At 38.7% G+C, this 26,351-nt stretch overlaps 1 protein-coding gene across 2 annotated transcripts in view; it reads left to right on the top strand.

The window, feature by feature from the left end:
* The window catches only part of GUCY2C (guanylate cyclase 2C), a 118,858-nt gene that overhangs the window by 83,531 nt on the left and 8,976 nt on the right, over positions 1-26,351 (top strand). For both annotated transcript variants that reach the window (XM_036760341.1, XM_036760342.1), the window contains 7 exons: positions 2,516-2,653; positions 3,843-3,931; positions 8,937-9,028; positions 10,622-10,780; positions 16,551-16,743; positions 20,158-20,332; positions 24,815-24,913. In XM_036760341.1, coding sequence (XP_036616236.1) covers positions 2,516-2,653; positions 3,843-3,931; positions 8,937-9,028; positions 10,622-10,780; positions 16,551-16,743; positions 20,158-20,332; positions 24,815-24,913 — 945 coding nt within the window. The remainder of the gene's footprint in view (positions 1-2,515; positions 2,654-3,842; positions 3,932-8,936; positions 9,029-10,621; positions 10,781-16,550; positions 16,744-20,157; positions 20,333-24,814; positions 24,914-26,351) is intronic.

Genomic DNA, 26,351 nt, shown 5'->3' on the forward strand with positions numbered 1-26,351 from the left:
AAGTCACTTAACCTTGTTTGCCTCAGTTTCCTCATCTGTAAAATGAGCTGGAGAAGGAAATAGCAAACAGTATCCTTGTCAAGGAAAGCCCAAATGGGGTCACAAAGAGTTAGACATGACTGAAAACGACTGAACAACAATGTATGTATGTATACACACACACACACACACACACACACACACACACACACACACATATATATATACCATATATACATTACATATGCACACTATATATGTTTTTATACATATATACATTACATTATCAATTATACTATTTAGCTGCTATGTGCAAGCAGTCACTACTTCTGCTGGGGTGAAGAAGAGCTCCTGGGAGCCTGTGCTGAGGCTTGTTCCACTGGGGCTCATCATTTACGCTTCAAGAAAGTCCCTGAGAGAGCATTGCATGACATGTATTCCAGAGAGAGAGCAGAAACTGTCTCTCATTGTCAAATGATGCATCACCCCTTCTCCTCAGTAAATCATGTTGGGTATCTAGGACTCATTTGTTCATTTCCTAAATTATGGAAAATTCTAAAGGGTCTTGGGGTCAGAGGGGGCAAGGAGATGGAGCAGCTCAAACATTGTCTTTTCAAGTGCTTCTCCTAATGCTTTGTACTGAGAAGTCTAAACAAACTCCATATGGCATTTGAGGCCACATAAAATAATCCCATTCAGCACAGTTCTTAGATAGTCACTGAATTAACAGTCTTCAGGGAGGGACCAGGCCTGGGTACAACAATCATTCTCAAATATGGTTATTCAAATTCAAAAACTGACACTTTACTGCATTTATCATCTTGGGAGCATTATTCTCAGACTCTGAATATATTCACATCTGTCCCTCGTTGTTGAATGTTCATGCACAGTTTACTCTTTAATCCCACTGGGTCATTAAAGCTCCTTCCCTGTCCGTTTGAGAGCATTTGGCCAGAAGCATAGCACCTTCAGGGTACAAGGTTCCCATGTTAGGGCCTCCAGTCACCTGGAGCTCCCGGTCCTCCACATGGCCCTTCCCCAGCTTGGATTAGAAAATCTGTTGTTAACAGGTGGAGGTCTGCATTTGGAAAAAGCTGGGGGGACAATCTTAGTCTCAATCTAGGATGGGATTCTCCTGGATCACTTTCCCCATTCTATTCTTTTGGAAAGGAATGAATTCCACCACCATACCCTTTATTGAACAGTAAACCAAAGTAAAGAGAACTTTCTTGGGGCTATACGGTTAATAAATTTCTCAATGCCAAATGACAATATGCACTTTCTAAAATTATTCAAATACACATTTCTAAGTTCCATTCACATTCTTCTTGGGAAAGTTTGGAATCATCTATTATAATCAGGTCATTTTAAAAAGTGCTGGGCCAGTATTCTAACTGTTTCTTTTGGCCCAGGTAAAAAGGAAGCCTAAGGAATTTGAATCATTGCTGACAAGGTATAGTTAGTTTCCCCTCCAGGCAGAGGAGTTTGATAATTAATGGAATAGGAGTAATAAATAACTCACAATAACCAATATCTTTACCATAGTCAATATCCATATTATATTTAATAGAACCTACCCACGAATCTAGCCCAAAAGGTGGGTGGACATAATTCCTTTTATCTCTCCAGAACTTTATTGGTTTTTAACATTAAAACAGTAATCCCAAATAACTTAGTTAACAATCTTACAAGTTTCCTAACTGCTAACTAAATTGAAACAATTCTCTTCTTTCCCATGCGGGTAGCAGCTGTGAAGGCGGGTATTCTTTGCCACGTCTTCTTATCCTTAGATAGCTTTTGCCTCGCATAGACCTATCCTCAAATGACCTTGCCTAGCAGAGGCCTAGGAGGCTGCCTTGCAGAGGTTTAAGAGGCCTAACCACTAACCAGGATATAGCTGGCTCTCTACAGCCATGTGATCATTTCAGTTCACTACCCTCAGCCGCGCTAAATGTTCTGGGCCAGGTCTGACTCATATTCATCCCTTCTTATGGTGAAGTAATATTTGATTACAACATATCAATCCATCCCATTTACAAATAGGAAGAATTCAGGGAAGCATGGGGTGATGATACCTGTCCTCCTTTTGTCAAGGATGAGTTCTATGGGAGAGGAACATTGCATATATCAATGTCAGACTCAGCTCATGAGCTGGTGAGTTTTGCTGAATTCTCTACTCCCCAACTCCCCTTTTGACTCTTTGTTACAAGAGAAAGCTTGATGAGTATAGAAGGGATATATTAAGAAATGAAGGTGATATTAAAAGAAATCAATAAAAAAATTTTTGAAAGTCCAACTTTAACAAAGGCTGTAAGGTAAATGTTAATCCTTTCCCTAATTGCCAGCATTACAATAAACTTCTATCAGGCCTTGAATGTCTCAAAAGAAAAGCATTCTTCCTCTAAACTCAAGGTAATATTTCTTTTAGTCAGGTCAGATTATTCAAGGAAAGGCCCTGGAAGGAGAAAAGGATTTGGGTGGGGGGATGGATGAGGAAAGAGATGCTGACCATCCTCAACTGTTTTTGGCACCTCAGATCTATGGATGGCTCCTGAGCACCTCCGAGAACCAAATGTGTCTCAGAAAGGTGATGTGTACAGCTACGGGATCATCACACAAGAAATTATACTACGAAGAGAAACCTTTTACACACTGAGCTGTCGGGATCAGAAAGGTAAGAGTGTACAAGCCAGGTATCACAGAAAAGAACACTAACCCAGATGTCAAGAGATACATGTTCTAGCTGAGGTTTTGCTACTACTTGTGACACAAGGCAATTAATTTCATCCCTCGGTGATGAAGCACACTGAGCTCCACTTTCTTTTTCTATAAAATTGGAGCAATGATCTCTGTTCAGAGAGGTAGTGTGGCATATTGGACCTCAGAGGACTCAGGTTCAAGTCTTGTCTCTGACAAATCCTGGCTGTATGACCATAGGCAAAGTTACTTAACTCGTCAGTGGCCCAGGAAAATCTCTATGACTCTATGACAAGAGTTTTTGATCTGCTTTAATGGAATTAGCTTTGTCAGTCAATAAACATGTATTAAGTGTCTATGAAGTGCATCTAGGGGGTGTAGTGGATAGAGTGTCAGCCCTGGAGTCAGGAAGACTCATCTTCCTGAGTTCAAATCTGGTCTCAGACACTTGCTAGCTGTGTGACCCTGGGCAAATCATTTAACCCTATTTGCCTCAGTTTCTACATCTATAAAATGAGCTGGAGAAGGAAATGGCAAACCGCTTCTAGTATCTTTGCCAAAAAAACCCCAAAGGGGTCATGAAGAGTCAGACGTGACTGAACAACAAAAACAACAAAGTGTCAGGCATTGTGATGAGATCAATTCCATATGAATTCACAGGTCTGGTCCAAAAAAAATTACTACCTTACCTACTTTGCAGTGTTCTTATGAGAATTAGAGGAGGCATCTCATGTAAAAGTAGTTGGGATAATATAAAATGCTAAATAAATATGGAGCATCATGATTATAATTATTATTGTGGATTGGAAGACCTTATTATGATTCCAGTTTTATTTCCTTTCTCTAATGATCCCAGTAGAAGAAATATCTCTGTTTGATACCTGTGCTCAATCATTCACTCTAGCTGGATGACATGGGTCATGTTCTTAATCACAGAATATTGGCAGTTGTTACATTGACTAGCCCCAAACACACCTCATCCCTGGGTCTTACGATGTCACTGCCACAAGGGATAATCTTCCTGTCTCTCTGATCCCTCTCACCTGGAGGTTTTGCTTGATGTAGCTGCCAAGGAGACCAATAGCGCTTGTTGAGGGTAAAATTTGCTGAACACCAAAATTCAGGCAGCTCTTGAAATGTCTAACTACTGTGTATTGTCTCCTCAGAGAAACTTTACAGAGTGGAGCATAACAAGGGTTCAAAACCATTCCGCCCAGACCTCTTTCTGGAGACAACTGATGAAAAAGAATTGGAAGTAAGGCCTATCCAATCATTTCTCCTACCTCCAGATCATATTCTCCTACCCACATGAACTATTTCTGAACAACCAGATGATGATGTCCAAAAACATCAAGAAGTGGGGCAAGGATCTTCTGCTTTACCAACCTTTCTTCTTTTCCCATTCTTTATTCTTTCCCCTTCACCACTTGGTCATCGTCACATTAATTCATCATTCCTAAGCTCACCATCATCTCTCTCATCATCACTCATCGTCATTCATCAGCTCACCATCTTGCCTGTAGTCACTTGGTTCACATCCATGATCATGAATACACCAGCCCATTCCATGCTCTTCCTTGACCCAGGGAGACACTTTGATGCTGTAGAAAGAGCCTAAGATATGAATTCAGAAGACCTAGCTTGACCTCATTTACTTGTTCTTTGACATTTGGCAAGCCATTTCACTTTTCTGGGTCTATTTCTTCATTTTTAAAAGAAAAGGGAAGAGAAGGAAAGAAAGGAATGGGAAGGAATAAGCATTTATATAGTGCATACCTACTATGTGCCAGGTACAGTGCTAAATGCTTTACAAGTATTATCTCATTTGATAAGATGACAAAATGTCATTCCTACCTCATGCGGGCTGTTGTAAGGATCAATGATAGAATGTATATAAAACACTTAGTAGGGAAGGGAATGATCATTTATACTACTATGTACCTACTATGTACCAGGTGCTGTGCTAAGTGTTTTTACAAATATTTTCTCATTTGATCCTCACAACAACCCTGGATACTATTATCAGATACTATTATTATCCCCATTTTATAGCCGAGGAAACTGAGGCAAACAGAGGTTAAGTGACTTGCCCAGGGTCACACAGCTAGTGTCTGAGGTCACATTTGAACTCAGATCTTCCCGACCCCAGGTCCAGTACTCTATCCACTGAGCCACCAGCTGCCTGTAAATTGTAAAGCATCACAAATGTAAGCTTTTATATATTTTTATAATGTACAAATATAAATATATATTTATATATAAATAAACATAATATATTTATATAATATAAATAAATATATTAATATAGAAATATATAAATACAAATATATAAAATATATATTTTTAAATTCTTACCTTTACATTGCACACATGTGTGTATGCTTTAATATACTAATGTATAAGAGAGCAGAATCTAATAGGTAGGGGGAAGCCATGGGTTCAAGTTCTACTTCTGACCCATGGATTGCCAGGGTGACTCTAAGCAAATTGCTTAATTTCTTGATGCCCTGGGAACTTTCTTTCTTTAAAAAAAATTATTTTCAATTCCAAATATTTTCCCTCCTTCTACCCCTCCACACCCATTGAGAAGATAAGAAATATGATATCCATTATACATATAAAGTTATGCAAACCATATTTCCACATTTTCCATGTTGCAGGGTTGGGAAAGCAAGAAAAACAAAGAAAGCTATATATAGGAGCCACTAGGTGGTGCACTAGATAGAGCACTGGCCTTGGAGTCAGAAGGACTTAAGTTCAAAGACATTACTAGCTGTGTCACCCTGGGCAAGTCAACTAACCCAATTGCCTTTGTGCATGTATACATACATATATGCATACATACATACACACATATACATACATATATAGGTGTGTATACATACACACACACATATGTATGTATATAATCTGCACTCAGAGTTCATCAGTTCTCCCTCCGGATGTGGATAGCACTTCTCAGCGTGGGTTCTTTGGAATTGTCTTGGATCATTATTGAGGACTCCTAGCTGCCCTTGGTGAATTTGTGATCTGACCCTTATAAACAACAGTTTCAGCTCCTGAAAGAAGCAGCAGATGTGAGATGTGATTGTTGAGTAATCTTCAGAAGACGGTAGAGATTAGGAAGAGGCAGATGTGGTCATGATTTTTAAAAAAGAAAAGGAATTGAATCTGCTGACTCAGTGCCAGCAATACTGAATTTGATTCCTGGAAAAAAACTTCCAAAATGTATTATATGAGTCATGAAGAGTTGGACACAATTAAAATGATTGGACAACAGCAAATGCTTGCTGACTTGATTTAATTACACATTTATGTGAAAGAATGATTGGTAAACATCCAGAGAAGGAAGTAATGATAAAGAGCAACAGGGTGCAGTGGGAAGAAGGTTGGATTTGGGAGTCAGAAGACCTGGGTTTGAATCTCAGTTTCACTGCTTACCTACTACCTGTGTGACCTCTCTGGGCCTCAGTTTCTTTGTCTGTGAAATGAAAAAGTTGGTTTCTTCCAACTCTGAATCTATGATCCTATGACCACAAAAGGCTAGCATGGCTTTTTCGAGGAATAGACTAAGTTTTTTTAAAGCTTTTTGCTGTTCAATCATTTTTCAGTTGTGTCTGGCTCTTTGTGACCCCATTTGGGGTTTTCTTGACAAAGATACTGGAATGGTTTGTCATTTCCTTTTCCAGCTCATTTCATAGATGAGGAACTGAGGCAAACAGGGCTAAGTGACTAGCCCAGGGTCACACAGTGAGTGTCTGAGGCTGGATTTGAACTCAGGAAGATAAGTCTTCCTGACTCCTAGCCCAGTTATTCTATCCACTTCACCACCTAGCTGCCTTTTTTTTAAAAAAAAAGCTTAGTAAATGTTTATTGAGGGCAGCCAGGTGGCACAGTGGATAGAACACTGGGCCTGGAGTCTGGAAGACCTGAGTTGAAATCTGGCCACAGACACTTAGTAGCTGCATGACCCTGGGCAAGTCGCTTCACCTTTTTGCCTCAGTTTCCTTATATGTAAAATGAGCTGGAGAAGGAAATGGCAAACCACTCCCACATCTTTGCCAAGAAAATCCCAAATGGAGTCATGAAGAGTTGGACACAATTAAAATGATTGGACAACAGCAAATGCTTGCTGACTTGATTTAATAAACTGGAAGATTGGGAGAGTGCTATGGGCACCTAGGTTTTATTCAAGGTATTTGATAAAAAGAAAACCCTCAGGCTATTCTTGGAGACAAGAGAGATGTGGGCTAAATAAATGTGTAATTAGGCAGATTTGGACTTATTTGAATGACTGGCCACAGATTAATAACATGATGTAGTTTGGAAGGTCAGTGGTAGAGTTCCTCCAGGGTTCTTTTCTTGGCCCTGTGCTGGTTAACATTTTTATCAATGATTTAGATAAAAGCACACATATAATATTCATCAAATTTGGAGATTCGAAACAAGTCCAGAGGGACAGCTAACAGATTAGATGGCAAAATCAGTATTTTAAAAGATCTTAAGAGGTTGGAACCTTTGGCTGAATGGAATACAATGAAATTCAATCAAGGACAACACTTAAAAATTGACATCACAGGTAGAAGATGGGAGAGGTATGTGATTAGGTAGCAGTTTGTTTGAAAAAGATCTGTGGATTAAAGTAAACTGCAGCTCAGTAAGAATCAATAGCAAGATATAAGCTGCAAGGAAGCTGCAGGCTACATTCAGAGAGCACCCAGTGACAAGTTGTTGATAGGCCTACCGTACTCTACCCTGGTCAGAGCACATCTGGAGTATTGTGTTCAATTCCGGGCACCGTGTTTTAGGAAGAATACAAACTAATGAGCTGGAGGGTGTCTGGAGGAGGGCTAGTGGACTGGTGAAATGCCTTGGATTCGTGGTGTAAAGGTTGAGTTGTTTAGCCTGGAGCAGAGAAGGAATGATGGGGATGCAGGAATGGGGTCAGGAGATGGAAGGAGGAATGATAGCTATGTCCAAGGGTTGTGATGTGAGAAGTAGTAGATTAGCTCTGCCTTCCTCCAGAGAACACATCTGCAATCAATGGTTGAAAGTGGCAAAGAGTTAAATTGAGGGTGGATGTAAGGAAAGATTTCTCAAGGATGAACTTTCCAAAAGTGGAATGGGATACCTCCAGAGTTCTTCTCCATGGAGGCTGGAGGACTACTGTCAGATATGTTGTAGAAGGAATTCCTTTTTGAATACGGGTTGGAAAAGGTGGCCCCCCAGGATGTTGCTCCTGGCTCTTGATATTTTTGGATTATATGACTGTCCTTTTCTTAAATAGAATGCTCTGATCCAACTAGGTGTATCTATCATTCTCATTCTGCTCCCTCCTTTGCTCAATTGTGCCTGGAAGAAATTTCTTTTAACTCCATCTGGCACTGTTGAAATCACTCCCTCAGATGAAGGTTTAACTCAGGTGTTGCTACTCCCCGGCCCATGAAGCTTTCCCTTATCCTGCCCCCTGTCCCAACACACCCAGATATGCACACACACACACACACACACACACACACACACACACACAAATCTCTCTTCTTTCTCTTTTCTCAAATTTCTCGTAGTACTTTGGACTTTCCCTTTTCCTTACCACAAACTGTCTTGTGTTACAGTTATTTGTGTACTTACTTCCTCCTAAGCCATTTGAGAGCAGGAACTCTTATAATTTCATCTTTCTATGCTATCACCTTTCTATCACATAGGCCTTTGTGAATAGAGTGTTGGACTTGGAGTCACAAAAAGCTGGGTTTTAATCCTATCTCACATACTTAGTAACTCTTTGGATCTCCATTTCCTTATCTGCAAAATTATAGGGTTGGACTAAATGATCTCTAAGCTCTAAAGCTACATGTTCCAATTTCTGTATTTGTATACAAATTCTGTATATTACTCCCTAATCCTTTTCCCCTTCAATTTTATCCCTGAGCTACTCTAGAGAACAAGGCCACAGTGAGTACAGGCTGAAGCACTAGACTGAAGCTTCATTGAGGATTTTTAGGCCCCATTCCTCCTCTTGGTGGTATTAGGGTAACTGGGGGTAAAGTGAAGCCCATGGCAGTGGCTGGAGCAGGAATTTAAAGATTAGTTAGTAGGTTGGAGCACCCCACATATTTGTTAGAATTGTAGCGTTAGCTTAAAACACTCATGGGGTCACTTTTAATCCACTGTGGACAGGAAGATAAACAAGATTCTGTCTTAATTCATCTTGGTGCCTTGATACAACTCTCTTGGCTAATCTTTCCCCTGCTTGCTTATAGGTACATCTGCTTGTTAAAAGTTGTTGGGAAGAAGACCCAGAGAAGAGACCTGACTTCAAGAAAATTGAGAGTACCTTGGCTAAACTATTTAGGTATGGGTGGTATTCCTTGTTTTCTTTCCAAGAAATTTAGATTGTTTCCTCATCTGTAAAATGGAGATAATATTCACTCTGCCTCTCTGCATGAGCTGTTATAAGGAAAGTCCCTTGCAAACTGGCAAATGCTATGTATAGCCTGGGTTCTTACCAAGAGGATGTTGGTAAATGCAAAAAACACTCTTGGGGGGTAGGGGTGGGGGAGAATGTATGCATGACACTCTTTTAACATTAGTTAATATTTTCTCCATCACTTTCTAAAGTCTAAACAATCTACCACACAGTAAATCAAGCCCTGATTTAAAGTAATTGCCAATTTCTGAAGTCTGAAAATTTAACAATCAGCTCTTTAAATGAATAAGCAGAGTAGAACAAAGCCCTGCACTTAAACAAATATTACTTTGGTTTATTCAGAGAAAAATGCCCTATTTTTCTGTATAGGAATTCTGACCTGTTTTATAAAAATGACAAATATATTTCAGAGGATTGGACTCTGAAAACATAAAACCACAATCTCTCTGCCTACCACTTTTGCAAACCTTAATGTACCATATAAACATAATGATGCCTTAGGCATAACCCAAGTACATTAAGAGTTGATTTTAAGGAGTCAACCACTCAGTCAGTTCTACATCATCTTCCCTGGCTTTTCTGAGACCAGTGACACTAATCAGAGTGCAAGCTGGTACAAGGCCAAGAATAGAACATATGCAAAAGTTATGCAAAGCAAGATTTCACGTGACCTCAGAGGAGGATGCATTCTTGTTTATATATCTATGTATGTGTATGTGCGTATGTATGTGTGTGTGTGCATGTAAGTAGTTTTTATATCTTAGATACCAACCTTTTATCAAAGAAATTTGTTACGAAGATTTTTTTCCCATTTGACCATTTCCCTTTTTATATTCTATGTGTATTAATGTTGTTTATGCAGAAGCTTTTTAATTTCAAGTAAAGTAATCTATTTTATTTTTGCAAGTAATCTATTTTATATTTGCAATTGTCTCTCTCTCGTTTGGTTAATTATACATCTACCCATAAGTGCAAGAAGTCTGCTTCTCTTCTTGGCATAGATAGTTTAAAGGGATTCATTAAGTGATGGGATTCCAAATTGTAGGCATCCCCTTGCCTGACGTCTCTCTCACCAACCAGACTAAAGACTCTTTGAGCACAGACAATATTTCTTCTGCTTTTTAATCTCCTGTACCATCTTGTCCAATGCCCTGCCCACATTCAATAAATGCTATCAAGCTGACTTAAGGCCCTTAGGACTTGCTCACGAAAACAAACATAGAAAACAAACCTACCCACACTTCCCACACTTTTCAGTATAATAGAAATGTTGAACCCTAGGTAAGCCTTAGTAGCCTAAAAAGACACATAGAGGATCAGATCTACGCACTCTATTTTCAAACTGGATTTTAAAATGTTTTCCTCATCATCAGTGTGTTTCCTTTAAAGACCTTGGACCTATAGGCCTGTGCTAATTTGCATGGCAGGCATATCTCTCATATAATTTCACCCCCACACCCACCCTCCTTCTGGTCTTTCCTCCTGTGATAAAATAACTTTTCTTTATATTTCTTATAGTAATTTTCACAGTCAAAACAGTGAGAGCTACATGGACACCTTAATCCGACGACTTCAACTCTACTCTCGGAATCTGGAACACCTGGTAGAGGAAAGGACCAAGCTATACAAGGCAGAACGGGACAGAGCAGACAGGCTTAACTTCATGTTGCTACCCAGGTGAAATGGGGTTTCCTGCTAGTGTGGTTTCCCAGCATTCCATAGCTGTGGTTCATAGACTGTCACTAAGCTACGCTTCAGCATGTCCTTTAGGGGTTCTTTCTGGTTCTCTCCCTCTTCCCACTTCTCTTTCTCTCTGTCTGTCCCTGTCTTTCTGTCTCTATCTCTGTCTCCCTCTCTCTCCCTCTCTCCTTCTCTCTCTCTCTCTCTCTCTCTCTCTCTCTCTCTCTCTCTCTCTCTCTCTCTCTCTCTCTCTCTCTCCCCCTCCCTCCCCCCATCCCAACATGCAGGTACCCCTCACTCTTCTTCAGCTCATCAAGTCCATGGATATCCTGCTATAGTTAGAGTGCCTACCCTATTTAAGCCATGTTCTGATTCCTTGAAATGTTAAAGTATTTAAAGTTTTTTTTAAAAAAAAAAGGTTAAAAATCCTTTAGTGGGGCATAGATAAAAATAAATAATAAAACTTTAATAATAAATAAATAAATTATGAAAAATTACCCTTTAGCAGGGTAATGGGAGAAGTAACAAGAAGGATACATTCCTTCCTCAGAGAGGAAAGATGCTGAAGAAATGGGTCAGAAACTGGGTTGTGGAGACAACCAGTGGATGCTCTTCATTTAATAAGGTGGTCTCACAGCTATACAATAAGAGATAGGATTCAAGGGTGAGTGCTCCAGATGGTGAGCTAGGTACTACTTCAGCTTAAGAAAATTATAAAGCAGTTAGCATCTAGATAGAAACTGATGAGTGTTTAAAAAATTAATTATTTATTTACACTAACAGATAAAGGCTGGGGCAGAAGGGCTAAGAACTGTGTATAAGCCTTAAGGCAACCTCTAGAGGAGAGAGAGATTTAGTAAAGTGACATTTGCCAACAGATTAATGCTGAGTATACTTTTTGTTAACCTTTATAGCCCATGTAAACTCTGTGTGTCTTTATCCCAACACCCAAGTGCACTGGCAAATTGAGTCCCCAGAGAACAGATATCTTGAACAATTACATCCTCAACTATTTTAGGGTCCTAGGGGTACCCTGAAGGGTTAGGAGTGTTTTTCTAATGCTATTGGCTCAAGTCCCCATTCTGGTGTGTGTTTACCCATCCTAATATCAATCATCAGTAATTATTGCCCTATATTATCTAATCAAATATCAAATAGGTTTTTACAAAGGCATATATATTGAAAACATATGACAAAAACCAAAATCCAAAATATTTTGTTCTCTCCCCTAAAAAAAATCCAAAGCACACTGTTGCTTTTACTATCCAGCTCTTTAAGAGAGTGAAGACTTAAACTCATAGTAGTTGCAGCAAGTTTTCCTAATGAAATATTCATATCCAAGATATTTAAGAAAATGATTCAAATGTATTAGACTAAGACCCGTTCCTCATTGGATAAATGGTTAAAGCATGTGAACAGTTTTCAAAGGAAGAAATCCAAAATATCAACAATCATATAAAAATGCTCTAAATTACTAGTAATTAGAGACATGCAAATTGAAGCAACTGTGAGATTCCACCTGACACTATGAGACTGGCAAAGACGACCAAAGCTTAAGGGACTGCAGGAAAACACTAAAGTGCTGTCAGTGGAGGTGTGAATTGGTAAAGCTGTTCTAGGAAGCTATTTGGAACTATGCCCCAAAAGTTTTTACATGGTTCATAACCTTTGAACCAGTGATACCATACATGACAAGGTATATGCCCCCAAAGAGATTAAAGAAAAGGAAAAGGGGTTCCTATGTACAAAAACATAACAGCTCTTTTCATAATAGTTCAAAACTGGTAACACAGAGGGCACCCACATATTGGGGGTTAGAAAAGTAAATTATGGTTTATGAACACAATGGAATATAATTATATCATAAGATATGGCAAATGGACAATTTCAGAGGAAACTGGGAAGACTTCTATGAACTGATGCAGAATGAATTGAGTAGAACTAAGAGAACAATTTATACAAAGATTACAACATTATAAAGAAAAACAACTTTGAAAGACTTTAGAATTCTGACCAATGCAATGACAAATCCTGATTTCAGAAGATGACGTACCTCCCACCAGAGAAGTGACGGACTTAACATGCAGATTGAGACACATTTTTGGACATGGTCAATGTGGGAATTTGTTTTGCTTGACGATGTATATTTGTTCTTAGGGTTTTATTTTTCTTTTTTTGTTATTCAACAGGAAGAGGGGGAGGGAGGGAGAGACAATTATATGTAAGCCAGAAAAAAAATAAATTAAACTTTCAAAAGAAACAAAAAAGCATTTACCAAACCAAGTTCACTTCTGAATTCCATCGGCAATGCACAAGGTTGCTTCATTGCTTGCGGGGCAGAGCACTAGCACTGAATGAACCAGCTGCACTCTATTCAAAGTAATATCCCGATATTTCAAGTGAGTGGGTGATCAGTACCTGGACACCCTAACAATTAATGCCTTGTACTTGGAAGCCTAAAACAGAGACCTTTTGTGATAAGAGCAACAAAGAAGCATTGATCCTTCTCCATCCCTGCTTCTACCCCCGCATACATACCTCAAATGTAGATCCAAAAATGTTTGACTTTGGTAACTCTCCAGTGACTGAAGAATCTCAAAGGATCAGAAGAATGGACAGACTCTCAGTGTGATGATTGATAATGTTCGCCTAGCATTGGTAGGAAATGTGGGATGCATCTGTGGAGCAGTAAGCACAATTTACCTGAGGGAATCCCAAATTTTTCAAGAACAGTGGCAGAAAATTTCCATTTTTATAAATGGAAAACCTCAGGATCTATCAGAATGAAATATTAACTGCATCATCATGATGTTCCATAGTCTTTATGCCTTATACTTTTGATGGTTCTGAAGAAGACTGAAAAGATCATGCTATACATAATTATTAGACCTTGAATAAAAGAGCTAATGTAGATCAGTATATGTGCTACAAATTCAAGATGCTCTAGACCATCTGTTAGGTAGTCGATGGTTTTTCTATGTTGGGCTTGAGCAGTGTCACATCCACATAGTAAAGAACTAATTATAATATATGACTGCAATGGAACATGATTGTGCCTTAAGAAATGATGAAAAGGACGGGATCAAAGAAATCTGGGAATACTTGTATGAACTAACGCAGAGTAAAATGAGCAGAAACAGGAGAACAATAACAACATTGTAAAGACAAAGGATTTTGAAGGACTTAAGAATAATGCAATGCATTGATGAACCATGGTACCAGAGGACTGATGATGACCCATGCTACCCACCTCCTAATAGAGACGTGATGGACTCAAGATGCAGAAAAAGACATATGTTTTTGAACGTGGACATTGTAGGAATTTGTTTTGCTTGACTATGCATATTTATTATAAGGGTTTTCTTTTTCCTTTTAAATTAGAGATAGGTTAAGGTGGAAGGGAAAGAAAATAAATGCTTGTTAATTAGGAAATAAAATAAAATAGATTTAAAATTTTTAAAAACTAAATGTGCACAAGTTTTAGATACCTCTAAGAAATCAATTAATCAAAGGCATAAACTAAGTATGAACAAGCCCTTCATCAATTTGGGAAGCATTAAATTCTTCAAGAGATAGGGTAAAATCAGTTTCTACTACACAGGAAATGTACTGGGAATGGTTGAAGGATTGACTTATCTTTTGGCCTATACAGAGCATAGAAAAGATTCTAACAGTGAGGAATAAAGCTTCAGGAGCACTTATAACCAGAAGGAAACAAATGGGATGAGGATGACTGAGGTTCTTTTAAAGGTCATAAGATTTGGACTTCCCATAATTGTTGGCATCAGAGTCCTTGGAACAACAGTGGCTGATGGTAGTATCTACAGTGGGGGTGGAGAGACATTCCAAGGACAAACTAAACACATTGAAGAAAAGAAGCTTCAGGACTCTACAAAGGGAGATCCAGAAAAGAGTCAGAAGAACTTCATGAGGACTCCAAAAAGGGGAAAAAGGACTTCCTATAAATGGCAGTTACATATATTCTCTAAATTTGTGGCCACTCTCCCCCTGGATCTCATGTGTAATTGTGGGAAAATACACTCCAGACTTCTAAGGGGATGTTCTATAAAAATTGTCCATGTGTACCTCCTTAGTAAGTACTCCTTTTGAAAAGCTAATTAACTATGGCTGGCTAATTGATAATGGGGACTTGTAAACAATAGAACTAGATAAATCACACCAACCCATCAGGTCAATAATAGCTTTTCTTGACATTGATGCTAATAGCTTATGTTGTTCTTGACTAGAAAAGGAGGTAACCAGGTAATATAGAGTGAGATGTAACAGAGGGAATGTGCAAGAGCTAAATTAATATCCATGAAATAGTAAAAGAAGAGGTAATAGACACTAGCTTAATCTCCTATAGATTTATGTAAAAACATGGATACACAGCACTTTGTAGATATTAGAAACCTAATAAATATTTATTGAATTTATTGAATTAATACCATTAATACAAAGGTATAGATGGGTTGCCATTTGCACCAGTGAAAGGAACAACCACACCAAAGATATGAGTCTACTACAGCACTGTTAATAAAGTAGGACTCTGTAACTAGTCTTCACTCGATTCTTCTACTATCTAGGGTGTCTCTGGTCCAGTTTCCTGAAGGCCAACTCAACACATGAAGTACTATAAGTATGGCCTGCTACATGACTGGCCTCCTACTTTCCCATTCTGATCTCTAGTGCTTAGACATAATAAGGATCATTTGACTTGGTATACAAGAGGTCCCATACTTCTTCAAGTTTATCATTACAGCCGGGTTCTCCCAATGTCTGAATTGACTGTTTAAAGAAACCAAACATTTTTCTCCTTCAAACACATTTTCAAACATTCATGACATTCAAAACTAATTTTTAAAGGAGATAAAACAATAGATAATGATCTTAAACAATTCAATATTTACAGCTTAAAGGTAATGCAAAGGAAACTGTTTATGAAGTCAAATGTGTTTTTTAACTCCAGCAAGATTGGACAGAATTTAAAATCTGGTTTAGAACTTATTAACAAATTTAGGACACATTTTTTCCTTATAATATCATAAAGGACATTCTGGCTTTGAATGTTCTCTAATTCTTGGTCAGTGGGTATACTTTCGGACCATGTTTTGCTCATGAGACACCTTGGTAACACAGTGGCTAAAATGTTAGATTTAGCATCAGGGAAACCTAAGGTGGAATTTTGCCTTAGACACTTAGCAACCATGTGACCCTGTTCAAGAAACTTAACCTCTCTCAGCCTCAATTTCCTCATCTCTAAAATGGGGATAATAATAGCATTTACCTCATAGAGTTATTCTAAGAATCAAATGAAAACCATATATAAAGCACAAAGTAAACCTGCTATATAAATGCTAGCTATTATTATTATTACTATTTAGCAAACCATTCATGATTTTCATTATATTTAAAGTTTGAATAAGATATCAGTTGATGTAGAGGTGTATAAGAAAGTATTGTATATTTGAGATAATGTACATGTATTAATTATAATGTTTAAATATCAAGCTATTGGACATTATCCAGGCCATACACACCTTATACATTTTCCACACATGTACATACACACATGCACATGTTTATCATTTCTTTTTGTTTCATCATTGTGAGTAATGAGGCAATTGAGTTCATTAGGAATCCAACAATCTCGATTTATTAGTATGTATTACAGATTTGTTGCTGCTACATGGTAATGGTTTGTGGGAGAAAAGTATAAATGGCTGAAACTGGAAGCCCTTCTCTTTGTGTTCTTTCCCTTCTTCAGGCTAGTGGTAAAGTCTTTGAAGGAGAAGGGTTTTGTGGAACCTGAACTGTATGAGGAGGTCACAATTTACTTCAGTGACATTGTAGGTTTTACCACCATCTGCAAGTATAGCACTCCTATGGAGGTGGTCGATATGCTCAATGAGGTCTACAAGAGCTTCGACCACATTCTGGATCACCATGATGTCTACAAGGTAACAGTCCCCTTAACAAGGCTGAAGGGATTGAGAAAAGAGGATCAGTATGTATGGTGAAGAATGGTTGTCTTCTTACTTGTTGTATTTTTCCTACTCAGAAGAAGGAATTTTCCTAATTTTTTAAAAAAGAAGTGGGAAGGGGTAGGAGAGTAGAGTCTATAGACTATAAACTGGTGAGCTTGACTTCTATTGCTGAATAGAAACGAATTCTAAAATGAATTATTAAAGGGTGTTGCCCTTGTGAACTAGATGGAAAGATATGGTCTAGACAATAGTGTAATTAGGTGGATTCAACAATGGTGAAATGACCAGAACCAAAAAGTAGACTGATGGCAACTTGAAATCTCTCCTGGAGTGCAAGGAATCTGTCCTTGGCCAATTGTTGTTTGATATTTTTATCCATGACATATAAAAGGATAGGTGGAATGCTTATTAAAGTTTTAGATAGCATGAAGTTGGAAGGGATGTCAGCTGATGTGCTGCTGAGAGAATCAGCACGCAGAAAGATCTTTAATAGTGATAAAAGCAAAGTCTTACAAAAGACATCAATAAATCAACTTCACCATAAGGGGAAAGTATGGCTGAGAAAGTAGGTCATCTGAAAAAAGATCTGGGATTTTCTCAGACTGCAAACTCAATGTGAGTCAACAGTGTAACCTGATAGCCCCAAAACTCGTGAATACAGTGAGCTTTTTTATTTCTTAAAAAAAGACATTGTCCATAATGAGGGAGGTGGTAGTTCCACTGTACTTTTTCTTGGTCAGACCATATTTGGATAATTATATTCAGTGCTAGTTGCTGTTTTAAGAAGGACATTATCCACAAATCTCTAAAGAAGGGAAACCAAGATGGTAGGGGAATAGAGATGAAGATAAATTGAAAGACTTGGGAATGTTTAGCCTGGATAAGAATACAGATGGAGCAGATAAAAACTGTTTTCTTTTTTTCCCCACTTAATAGTATTTTTTCCAATTATATGTAAAGATAGTTTTCAACATTCACTTTTATAAGATTTTGAATTGCAATTTTTTTCTCCCTCCCTCCCCTCTCCACTTTCTAAGTTGGTATGCAATCTGATATAGGCTATACATGTACAGTCATATTAGACATATTTCCACATTGGTCATGTGAAAGAAGAATCAGAAAAAAGGGGAAAGCCATGAGAAAGAGGAAACAAACAAAAAAGAAAAAATAGTATGCTTTGATCTGCATTCAGACTCCATAATTCCTTCTCTGGATGTGGACAGCATTTTTAAATCATGAGTCTTCTGGGAATTGTCTTAGATCATTGTGTTGTTCAGAAAAGCTAAGTCTAACAAAGCTAGTCATTGCACATTGTGGCTGTTACTGTATACAGTGTTCTCCTGGTTCTGTTCACTTTATTCAGTATCAGTTCATATAAGTCTTTCCAGGTTTTTCTGAAGTCCACCTGCACATCATTTCTTATAGCACAATAGTATTCCATTACATTCATATACCACAACTTGCTCAGCCCTACCTCAATTGATAAGAATCCCCTCAATTTCTAATTCTTGGTCACCACAAAAAGAGCTGCTATAAATATTTTTGTACACTTGGATCTTTTCCTCTTTTTTAGGTTCTCCTTGGGATACAGACCTAGTAGTGGTATTGTTGGATCAAAGGGTATTCACTATTTTATAGCCCTTTGGGTATAGTTCCAAATCGCTCTCCAGAATGGTTGAATCAGTTCACAACTCCACCAACAATGCATTAGTGTTCCAATTTTCCCACATCTTCTAACACATTTATCATTTTCCTTTTTGGTCACATTAGCCAATCTGATAGGTGTGAGATGGTACCTCAGAGTTGTTTTAATCTGCATTCCTCTAATCAATAGTAGTTTAGACCTTTTTTCATATAATTATAGATAGCTTTAATTTCTTCATCTGAAAACTGCCTATTCATATCCTTTGACCATTTATCAATTGGAGAATGACTTGTATTCTTATAAATTTCACTCAGTTCTCTATATATTTTAGACATGAGGCCTTTCTCGGATACGTTGGCTGTAAAATTATTTCCTAGCTTTCTGCTTCTCTTCTAATCTTGGTTGCATTGACTTTATTTCACTACTGTTTTCAATAATTTATAGGTCCGTCTTGTGGGAGAGCAATTAGGCAATTTTTGTTTGACCTCGGGGACAGAACTAGGATTGATAGATTGAAATTGCAATGAGGTCTTGACTTAAGGAAGTAACTTCTTAACAACCGAAGCAATTAAAAAGTTGCTGCTTTCAGCGTCTCTTCCTACCTGTCTGACCTTCAGTCTCATTTTCTAGAACGTCCTCCAGATCTTCTCTCCCATCCCCTGATATACTCTATAGCTCTGTTCTGAGCACTCTATTCTTATTTCTCTACATACACTCACTTGGAAATCTCATCAGTTACAAAGGATTCAATGATCATCCCTATACAGATGACTCTAAAATCTGCGTATCTTGCCTTTATATCTCTCCTGAGCTCTAGTCCCACATCGTTAGCTGTCTGCTAGACATCCACATCTGGACTTCCTATAGGCATCTGAAATTCAACTTATCCAAAATGATCTTTCCCCCTTAAACCACCTTTTCCTAAACTCTCTATTTCTGTGAAGGACATCACTATCTTTATCATCTTCCAGGTTCAACATTGGATGAAATAAAAACAAAAATAAGATGAAAAGATGCATGTACTTGATAACAATATCAATCTTGAGCTAATTTTTAGGAAAAAATTTAGAATCTCCAGACTAATATATGTGTCAATAGTAATATTGATAATAACTGATATTTACATGTTACTTTAAAGTCTACAAAGAATGTTATATACATTATAGCATATCAAAATAAGAACTGTCAGTAAGGAAATGATTCCCACCTATGAGCTGTTATTTGGAAAATGGCCAATGCTAGAGAATATGTTTTTAATATATTTTTCTACTAAGTGGGTTGAGGAAAAAATAGAAAATAAAGAGATAAATTTCAATGGAGGAATGCTGGCTTTTTGGAAATTTTTCCCAATTTTTCTCTCCTGAGGGAAGTGGTAGAAGGCCAGCTGTTGGAATCACATAAAATTATTCTGTCCAATTCGGCATTTATATAATGCTCATCATCAGAGTATGTGGGTGATTTATATTGTTATTAAGTTCACTGTGCAGTTAAAGCACATGGTTTTATGATTCATCTAACTAGATTAAATGACATCCTAGAGAAGTTATTGTAAGAATGTTCTTAATCTGGTTCCCAATAAGATAAATTGTATTTTCTCAAAGATAACTCCCACTGGTAGTGCAGTGCCACGCTCATGGTGAGCATACAATCCATATTGTTGATGATGTAAAATGACTATTGTTGCGTTAATTTCTGTGATTTTCCAAGAAGTAAGGCAGCTAACAAGAAAACTGTTTCCACAGGTGGAGACCATTGGAGATGCCTATATGGTTGCTAGCGGGTTGCCAAAGAGGAATGGCAATCGACATGCAGTAGACATTGCCAAGATGGCTTTGGATATCCTCAGTTTCATGGGATCCTTTGAACTCCAGCATCTTCCAGGCCTTCCTGTGTGGATCCGCATTGGAGTACATTCTGGTATGGAATTAAGAGTTATGCCAACTAGGAATAATACTTACTCCTTTGCATGAACTAAGTCAGTAAGGAGAAAGGCTTTCCAAATGTGATCTCTGTTCCAGTCTATCATGAATATTTTATGTTATCTCTTTAAATCCTAAGGATACTTAGATTTGCAGGAACTGTCAGATGTGGCTCCTGGGCACAAGGATTCCTGGACTGGTTTTAATTTTTCTCATTTGACTCCTTTTGATCACCAAGTAAGAGGAGCCAACTTTTGAGACAAGCCACCCCATGCTTCAACCTCATTAAATGAATTGGGATTCTATTGCCTTTTTTCTCCATGTATTCTTTATAGTGACATCATCAAAATATTTTTAGGAAAATTGGATTATTTAAACAACACAAGCTGGGCAAATTCCCATGGTGAAAGGGCACTATTTTTCCTCTTCCCCACAATAATCTTACAAAAGTGCAGGACAAGCTGGGCAAATTCCCATGGTGAAAGGGCACTATTTGTCCTCTTCCCCACAATAATCTTCTTACAAAAGTGTAGGTCAACCCAGAACAAGGGTTCTTCAGCTTTTTGTTTTGTAGCTTAAATCCCTTTGGTAGTCTGGTAAAGCCTATGAACCATTTCTTAGGATAGTGTTTTTCAATGCACAAAATAAAGTATACAGGATTATAAAGGAAACCAATTATATTGAAATAGTTATCAATTTTTTTAAAGTTTAGGAACCCAGGATAAGAAGCCCTTATCTAGAAGCCAGTAAGCTACGACCTAGGATCAGCAAAAGAAATCACCATAATCCCTGGGTATAAGAACAGTTGACCAAACATACATAGCTAGGGTCATCCATGGAACACAATAAAATGATCACTCTGGCTCTTGTACTTTAGTCTCTGTAGTGCTCTGATGAGCCAGCTAGAGCCAGGTAGTAAGTTAGGGAGGCGGTAGGTAAGAGGAAGGAAAGAAGGTAGAACTTCCAGCCAGTGCTAAAACAATGGACTGTATCCCAGATGCACAATCAGCATGAAGGATGAAGATACTACCTTCATCCTTCTTCCGTCATCAAGGCAGCACAGAGAGTGCCAAGACTAGCTGCTTGGGAAAAATGCTTTTCCTTTTTGCCACTTCCATAAACACCCAATTCAGTCTGCAAGTTGCTGCTCTGAGGTCTTTCCCCCTTTGGTTGCTGCTTTTCCTTGCAACAGTTTTATCTATTGCTGTGTCTCATTTGTCCTCACTGTTAACTTGATTAGGAATGCCTCTGGTATTAATTTTAACCACATTATACTTGTTTAAAAAAATGTTTTGTGTACGTGTGTGTGTGTGTGTGTGTGTGTGTGTGTGTGTGTGTAGCATGATGAGATATGCTTCAGATTGGCAGTCCTTTAAGGATTCCACAGCCCACAGCTATGGACCACAGGAGCTCTTGGCCACCAGAACATGTGTCTCAGTGGAAGTTCTTGAGTTCTAGACCAAAAGTGCCCTTCCGCACCCCCACCACCTTGACCATACTGAAAGCATTCATATGGGATGCAAAGGTAACCTAGTATCCCCCTACTATTTCTCTGTCCATCCCAAAATGAAAAGGAGCTCGGTGGTCAAGTGCCCCTGGTATGGTATCCTTCAAAGCTCCATTCACTGAGAGGTCTGAAGAGAGCTTCAGCCTTGGTACTCATTGGGTGTACTCCTACTTGTGTATCCCAGGTGTACATACTGTGCTTTGCAACCTTTAAAGCATTATAAAAATGGTAGCTATTATTTCTGCTGTTATTAATCCCCTGTGGCTTGTTCATTGTGCGGCAGACCATGGGAATGCATCTGTCCAATGCCATTTATGAGAGAATTGCTTCATATCCACACTTGCACAGAAGGGTTCTTCTCCTTGTAGGCATTATTTATCTTTATCATTGTTACATTATTAGTAATAAGAATTAGAAGACAAATGAATTTGCATTTGTATAGCATTTTTTTCAAAGCTCTTTCATATACGTGAGCTCCTTTGAATCTCAGAACAGCCCTATGAGGTATATGTGGCTTGTATTATTATCCCTATTTTATGCACAAAGGACACAGGGACATAAAGAGGTGGCGATGACTTGCTTAAGGTCACACAGTTAGCTCTTGGCAGGACTGAGATGCCAGACCCCATATCTCCAGATTGCCGGGCTGGGAACTTTCTGCTCTACCCTGCTATCTCCAAGTTTCTTTGCCCCATTTTTCAAGTGGGAGAAATTTAACCTTTGTATGTACCTAGAACAGATGGAAGTTTCTGGAAAAGGAGGCAAGAAGGGAAGAAACCTAAAATTACCTTCTTCAAGAAACAGCAACTTACTTATGTCAAATTAAATTTTGTCCTGAGGTAGAAGTATCTTGCCAATGAATGAAAGAATTTGTCTGGTGTCTGAGGGTAGACTTTTTTTTCTTGGTAGGGGATGGTGGTGATTGTTTGTTTTAAATCTACATAAGGACATATTCTTTCCAGGATGAGACTATGCGAACAAGATTAAAGCCCAAAACCACTGAGAAAACCAACCAGAAAATAAAAAATAGAAACATGAGAAACCTGCCAAGTTAATTGGATTTTGGTATTTTTTTCCACTGTTATTGCTTAATGAATACCTGATTTTGCTATTCCTGAGTTAATCTTTAACTTTTAAAACTCCTTACCCTCAAACATTCCAACAAAATACTTGACTGAGCAGCCATTTTAACCCCATCTGGCCCTCTGCACTGTATCCTTTTGTCCTTGGCGGTTTTGGAATGGAGCATGTAGGCCTTGGAATCAGACATTTGGGGCACTTGCTACAGATGCAGCTCCCAAACCCCAGGTGGCTCAGGTCAGAAATACCTCATTCCATCCATATGTAGTCTTGTGGTGTAGTGCCCTTAAACAGAGTCCCATGCACAGAAGAACCCTTCTCTTCCCATACAGGAATGACCTCTGTCCTTAAATCCTCCCCATGATGGTCAGCCTAGAAGGGCAACACACTGAGAAAGAAGAAAGATGCCAGGAGGGACATGTAGACTTTCACAGTGGTACAGTGGGGAAAGGGTGCTAGATTTGGAGGTGGAGGACCTGGGGTCAAAGCTTCATGTGGCCTCCTGAGTGTACCAATGCATCATAATAGTTGTGAATTCTTCACTGTAAACACTTCTTCTTTGTTCTTCAAGTTTAGAACTCTGACTTGGACATGAGCTCTTACCTTCAAGGGTAGAAATGTGTACAAAATATTGCAAAAAAGCAAATTTTGGTTTGTGTCAGCAGAGAGAGGAAAACAAATGGAAAGTCATGTATTTAGGCTTCCACTTAGCCTTGTATTTTCATGAAAATAGGTTTGAAATCCTTGACCCGGTACAGAATGCAAGACTTCTAAAGGGCAAACATGCCCTTACATGTTAAGTAGAATTCAGGGGTAGAATTCGTGGTCTGTAAGAGACCTTAGAGGCTATCAAGTCCGAATCCTCTTTTTACAAATGAGGAAACTGAGTTTGTGAGACTTGCCCAGGGTCACACAGTTAGGAAGAGTCTGAGGCAGGATTTGAACTCATATCTTCCTGCTTTCAAGCCCAGTACTTCATACATTATGCAACCTAACTCCCCTCACTTCAAAAATTAACTTTCAGGACAAGATCTTAGCAGATACCTAACACATGGATTTACTAATTGTTCTTGCCTTCCCAGACCTCCACTGAATACAAACCTCATTTGGTGCTCTGCAACTTCCTTTGCCTCTTTCAAGGGATAAAGTGTCCAGCCCTGTAATGAATGTATTCTACCAGACTTGAAATGCACCCTGTTACAAGTTACAAGCTTGTAACAACAATGTTACTTGCAGCTACTGTAGAGGTGTAAGGCCAATAACACCAGCACACAGGAGGGCTGCTAGCACAGGCTCTTCAATCTGCTTTTCTAAGGAAAGCAACTTTAAGGGGAAGGGGTTTACAATCTTACTTTAATTAAACATACATACATCATTCACTTAGTTCAGGGGAAAAAGCCGGCACCCTGAACTTCAGAGACTATACAAACAGAAATTACAAGTATACATTATACAAACAGAGCAAATAAACACAAGCCAGTAGTCTAACTGTAGCAATACATACAGTTACCAGAGAGAGAAGCATCAACATCTGGGTTTTTAAAGCCAAGGGGCTCCATGACCGCTACCCAGAGTCTCGTCTGGTCAAATCACATGACCCTCTTCCAGTGAGTGAGAGCCCCAAAACAAAATGCCAACTTCAGATCATATATACCCTTCTCAGGGTCAGAGTGCATCACAACCATAGGACTCAAACCCATGCAAAGTAGCCTTTCTTGTTTCTTAAGCAGGTCATCAAAGACTCTTGATTCAATCAAAGACTCCAATTGAAACAAAGGCAAGACTTATCAAAGGCACTTGATTACCTCAGTGCTGAGAAGCGCTCAGAGAGAAAATAGTGATAAAGTCCCACCCCGATTACCATTACAAATTTCTCCTTTTCTCCTTTTTCAGGCCCATGTGCTGCTGGAGTTGTTGGAATCAAAATGCCTCGTTACTGTCTGTTCGGAGATACTGTGAACACAGCCTCAAGGATGGAATCCACAGGCCTCCGTAAGAACAGAAACTGGCTTTCACTTTGGCCAGAGCATCTACCAACAGAGTAGCACTGTAGAAAGAGCGGAAAAAAAATATTATTAGAGATAAATAAGATGAGCATCTTTTTCTTAGACTGAAAATTATACTATTACATGCAAAAAAAATTTTTTCCCCTGACATCAGTTATGTTTTTCATCCTGGGTCATGTGTAATGAGATAGCCATGAAAATGAGCATTGGTCCACAGGATCAGAAAAAGCTTAGTGGTGAGTAGGCCCAATGAAAAACTGAATATGTTCCATCTAGCCTTCCTATCTCCACTTTATTTGGTTATCATGGAGATTCACACTAGTGAGGGAAATATAAGTATTTACTATAGGCAGATGCTTATATAGGAATCATTACCTTATAAATACACCATGTTCCAAAAATTCGATTGCTTGAAATTGGGGAAATATTCTCCCTTAGAAATGACATTATAAAGATTCCCTAAGTCAACCTGTTGTTCAGTCTTTGTGACCCGATTTGGGGTTTTCTTGGCAAAAATACTGCAGTGGTTTTCCATTTCCTTCTCCAGCTCAGATGAGGAAACTGAAGTACACAGTATTAAGTAACTTGCCCAGGGTCACACAGCTAATAAGCGTCTGAGGTCAGATTTGAATTTAGGTCCTTTTAAATCTAGGCCCGGTACTCTAACCACACGATGCTTCCTTGTGTTATGGAAGTAGCCTTCAGTTCCTGAAGGCTATGGCACCAGAGCATAGGCTCTAGCAAGCTAGACAGACTTATAGTATAGACTTGGTGAGGGATTGATGGTATGTCTGTCTTATGGGAAGGCTCATTACTGGGTTAGCTATGTGTAGGGTGATAAATTTTTCAAGGATGGCAATGTCAAGTTGCATCAGTGGAGGGTGTATCCCAGGATGAAATGGCAGATCATTAAAAATGATGAAATTCCTGAACTATACAGAACCAATAGTTCTGTAGAATTATTCTACCATTTATAACTTTGTTGCTAAGGAGAAACACTTTGCAGGTTACCACTAGGAATGCAAGGAACACCTCTACCATTCCCCACTCCCAAAGACACATACTTCTCCCCATCCTCTCCCCTCTCTCTATATATACACCTAAAATAAATGTTTCTACTCTTCTCCCCTATTTCCATTGATCTGATTTTTTTTTGAGAATTTTGGGGCTGAGAGATGGCCTCTTGGGAGGCATGGAGATGCTTGTTCATGTAGGATACAATGGGATCTGGAAGCTGTGGATAGGGGTGAGACTTCCAGTAGTTTCTTGGGAAGTAGTGTGGTGCTCTAGGAGCAAAGGGAGTAAGAGAACTGAGACTCTAGTAGCCACTGTTCGCATCGGGGATGAAGTAAGAACTCTGGCAGGAGGAGCATGTGGGATACTCCCAGTGTTGCATTGGTAAATGCTAAATTGGTAAACAATTA

The sequence above is a fragment of the Trichosurus vulpecula genome, chromosome 5 (genome assembly GCF_011100635.1).
Source record: "Trichosurus vulpecula isolate mTriVul1 chromosome 5, mTriVul1.pri, whole genome shotgun sequence".
In the NCBI taxonomy this organism is placed as follows: domain Eukaryota; kingdom Metazoa; phylum Chordata; class Mammalia; order Diprotodontia; family Phalangeridae; genus Trichosurus; species Trichosurus vulpecula.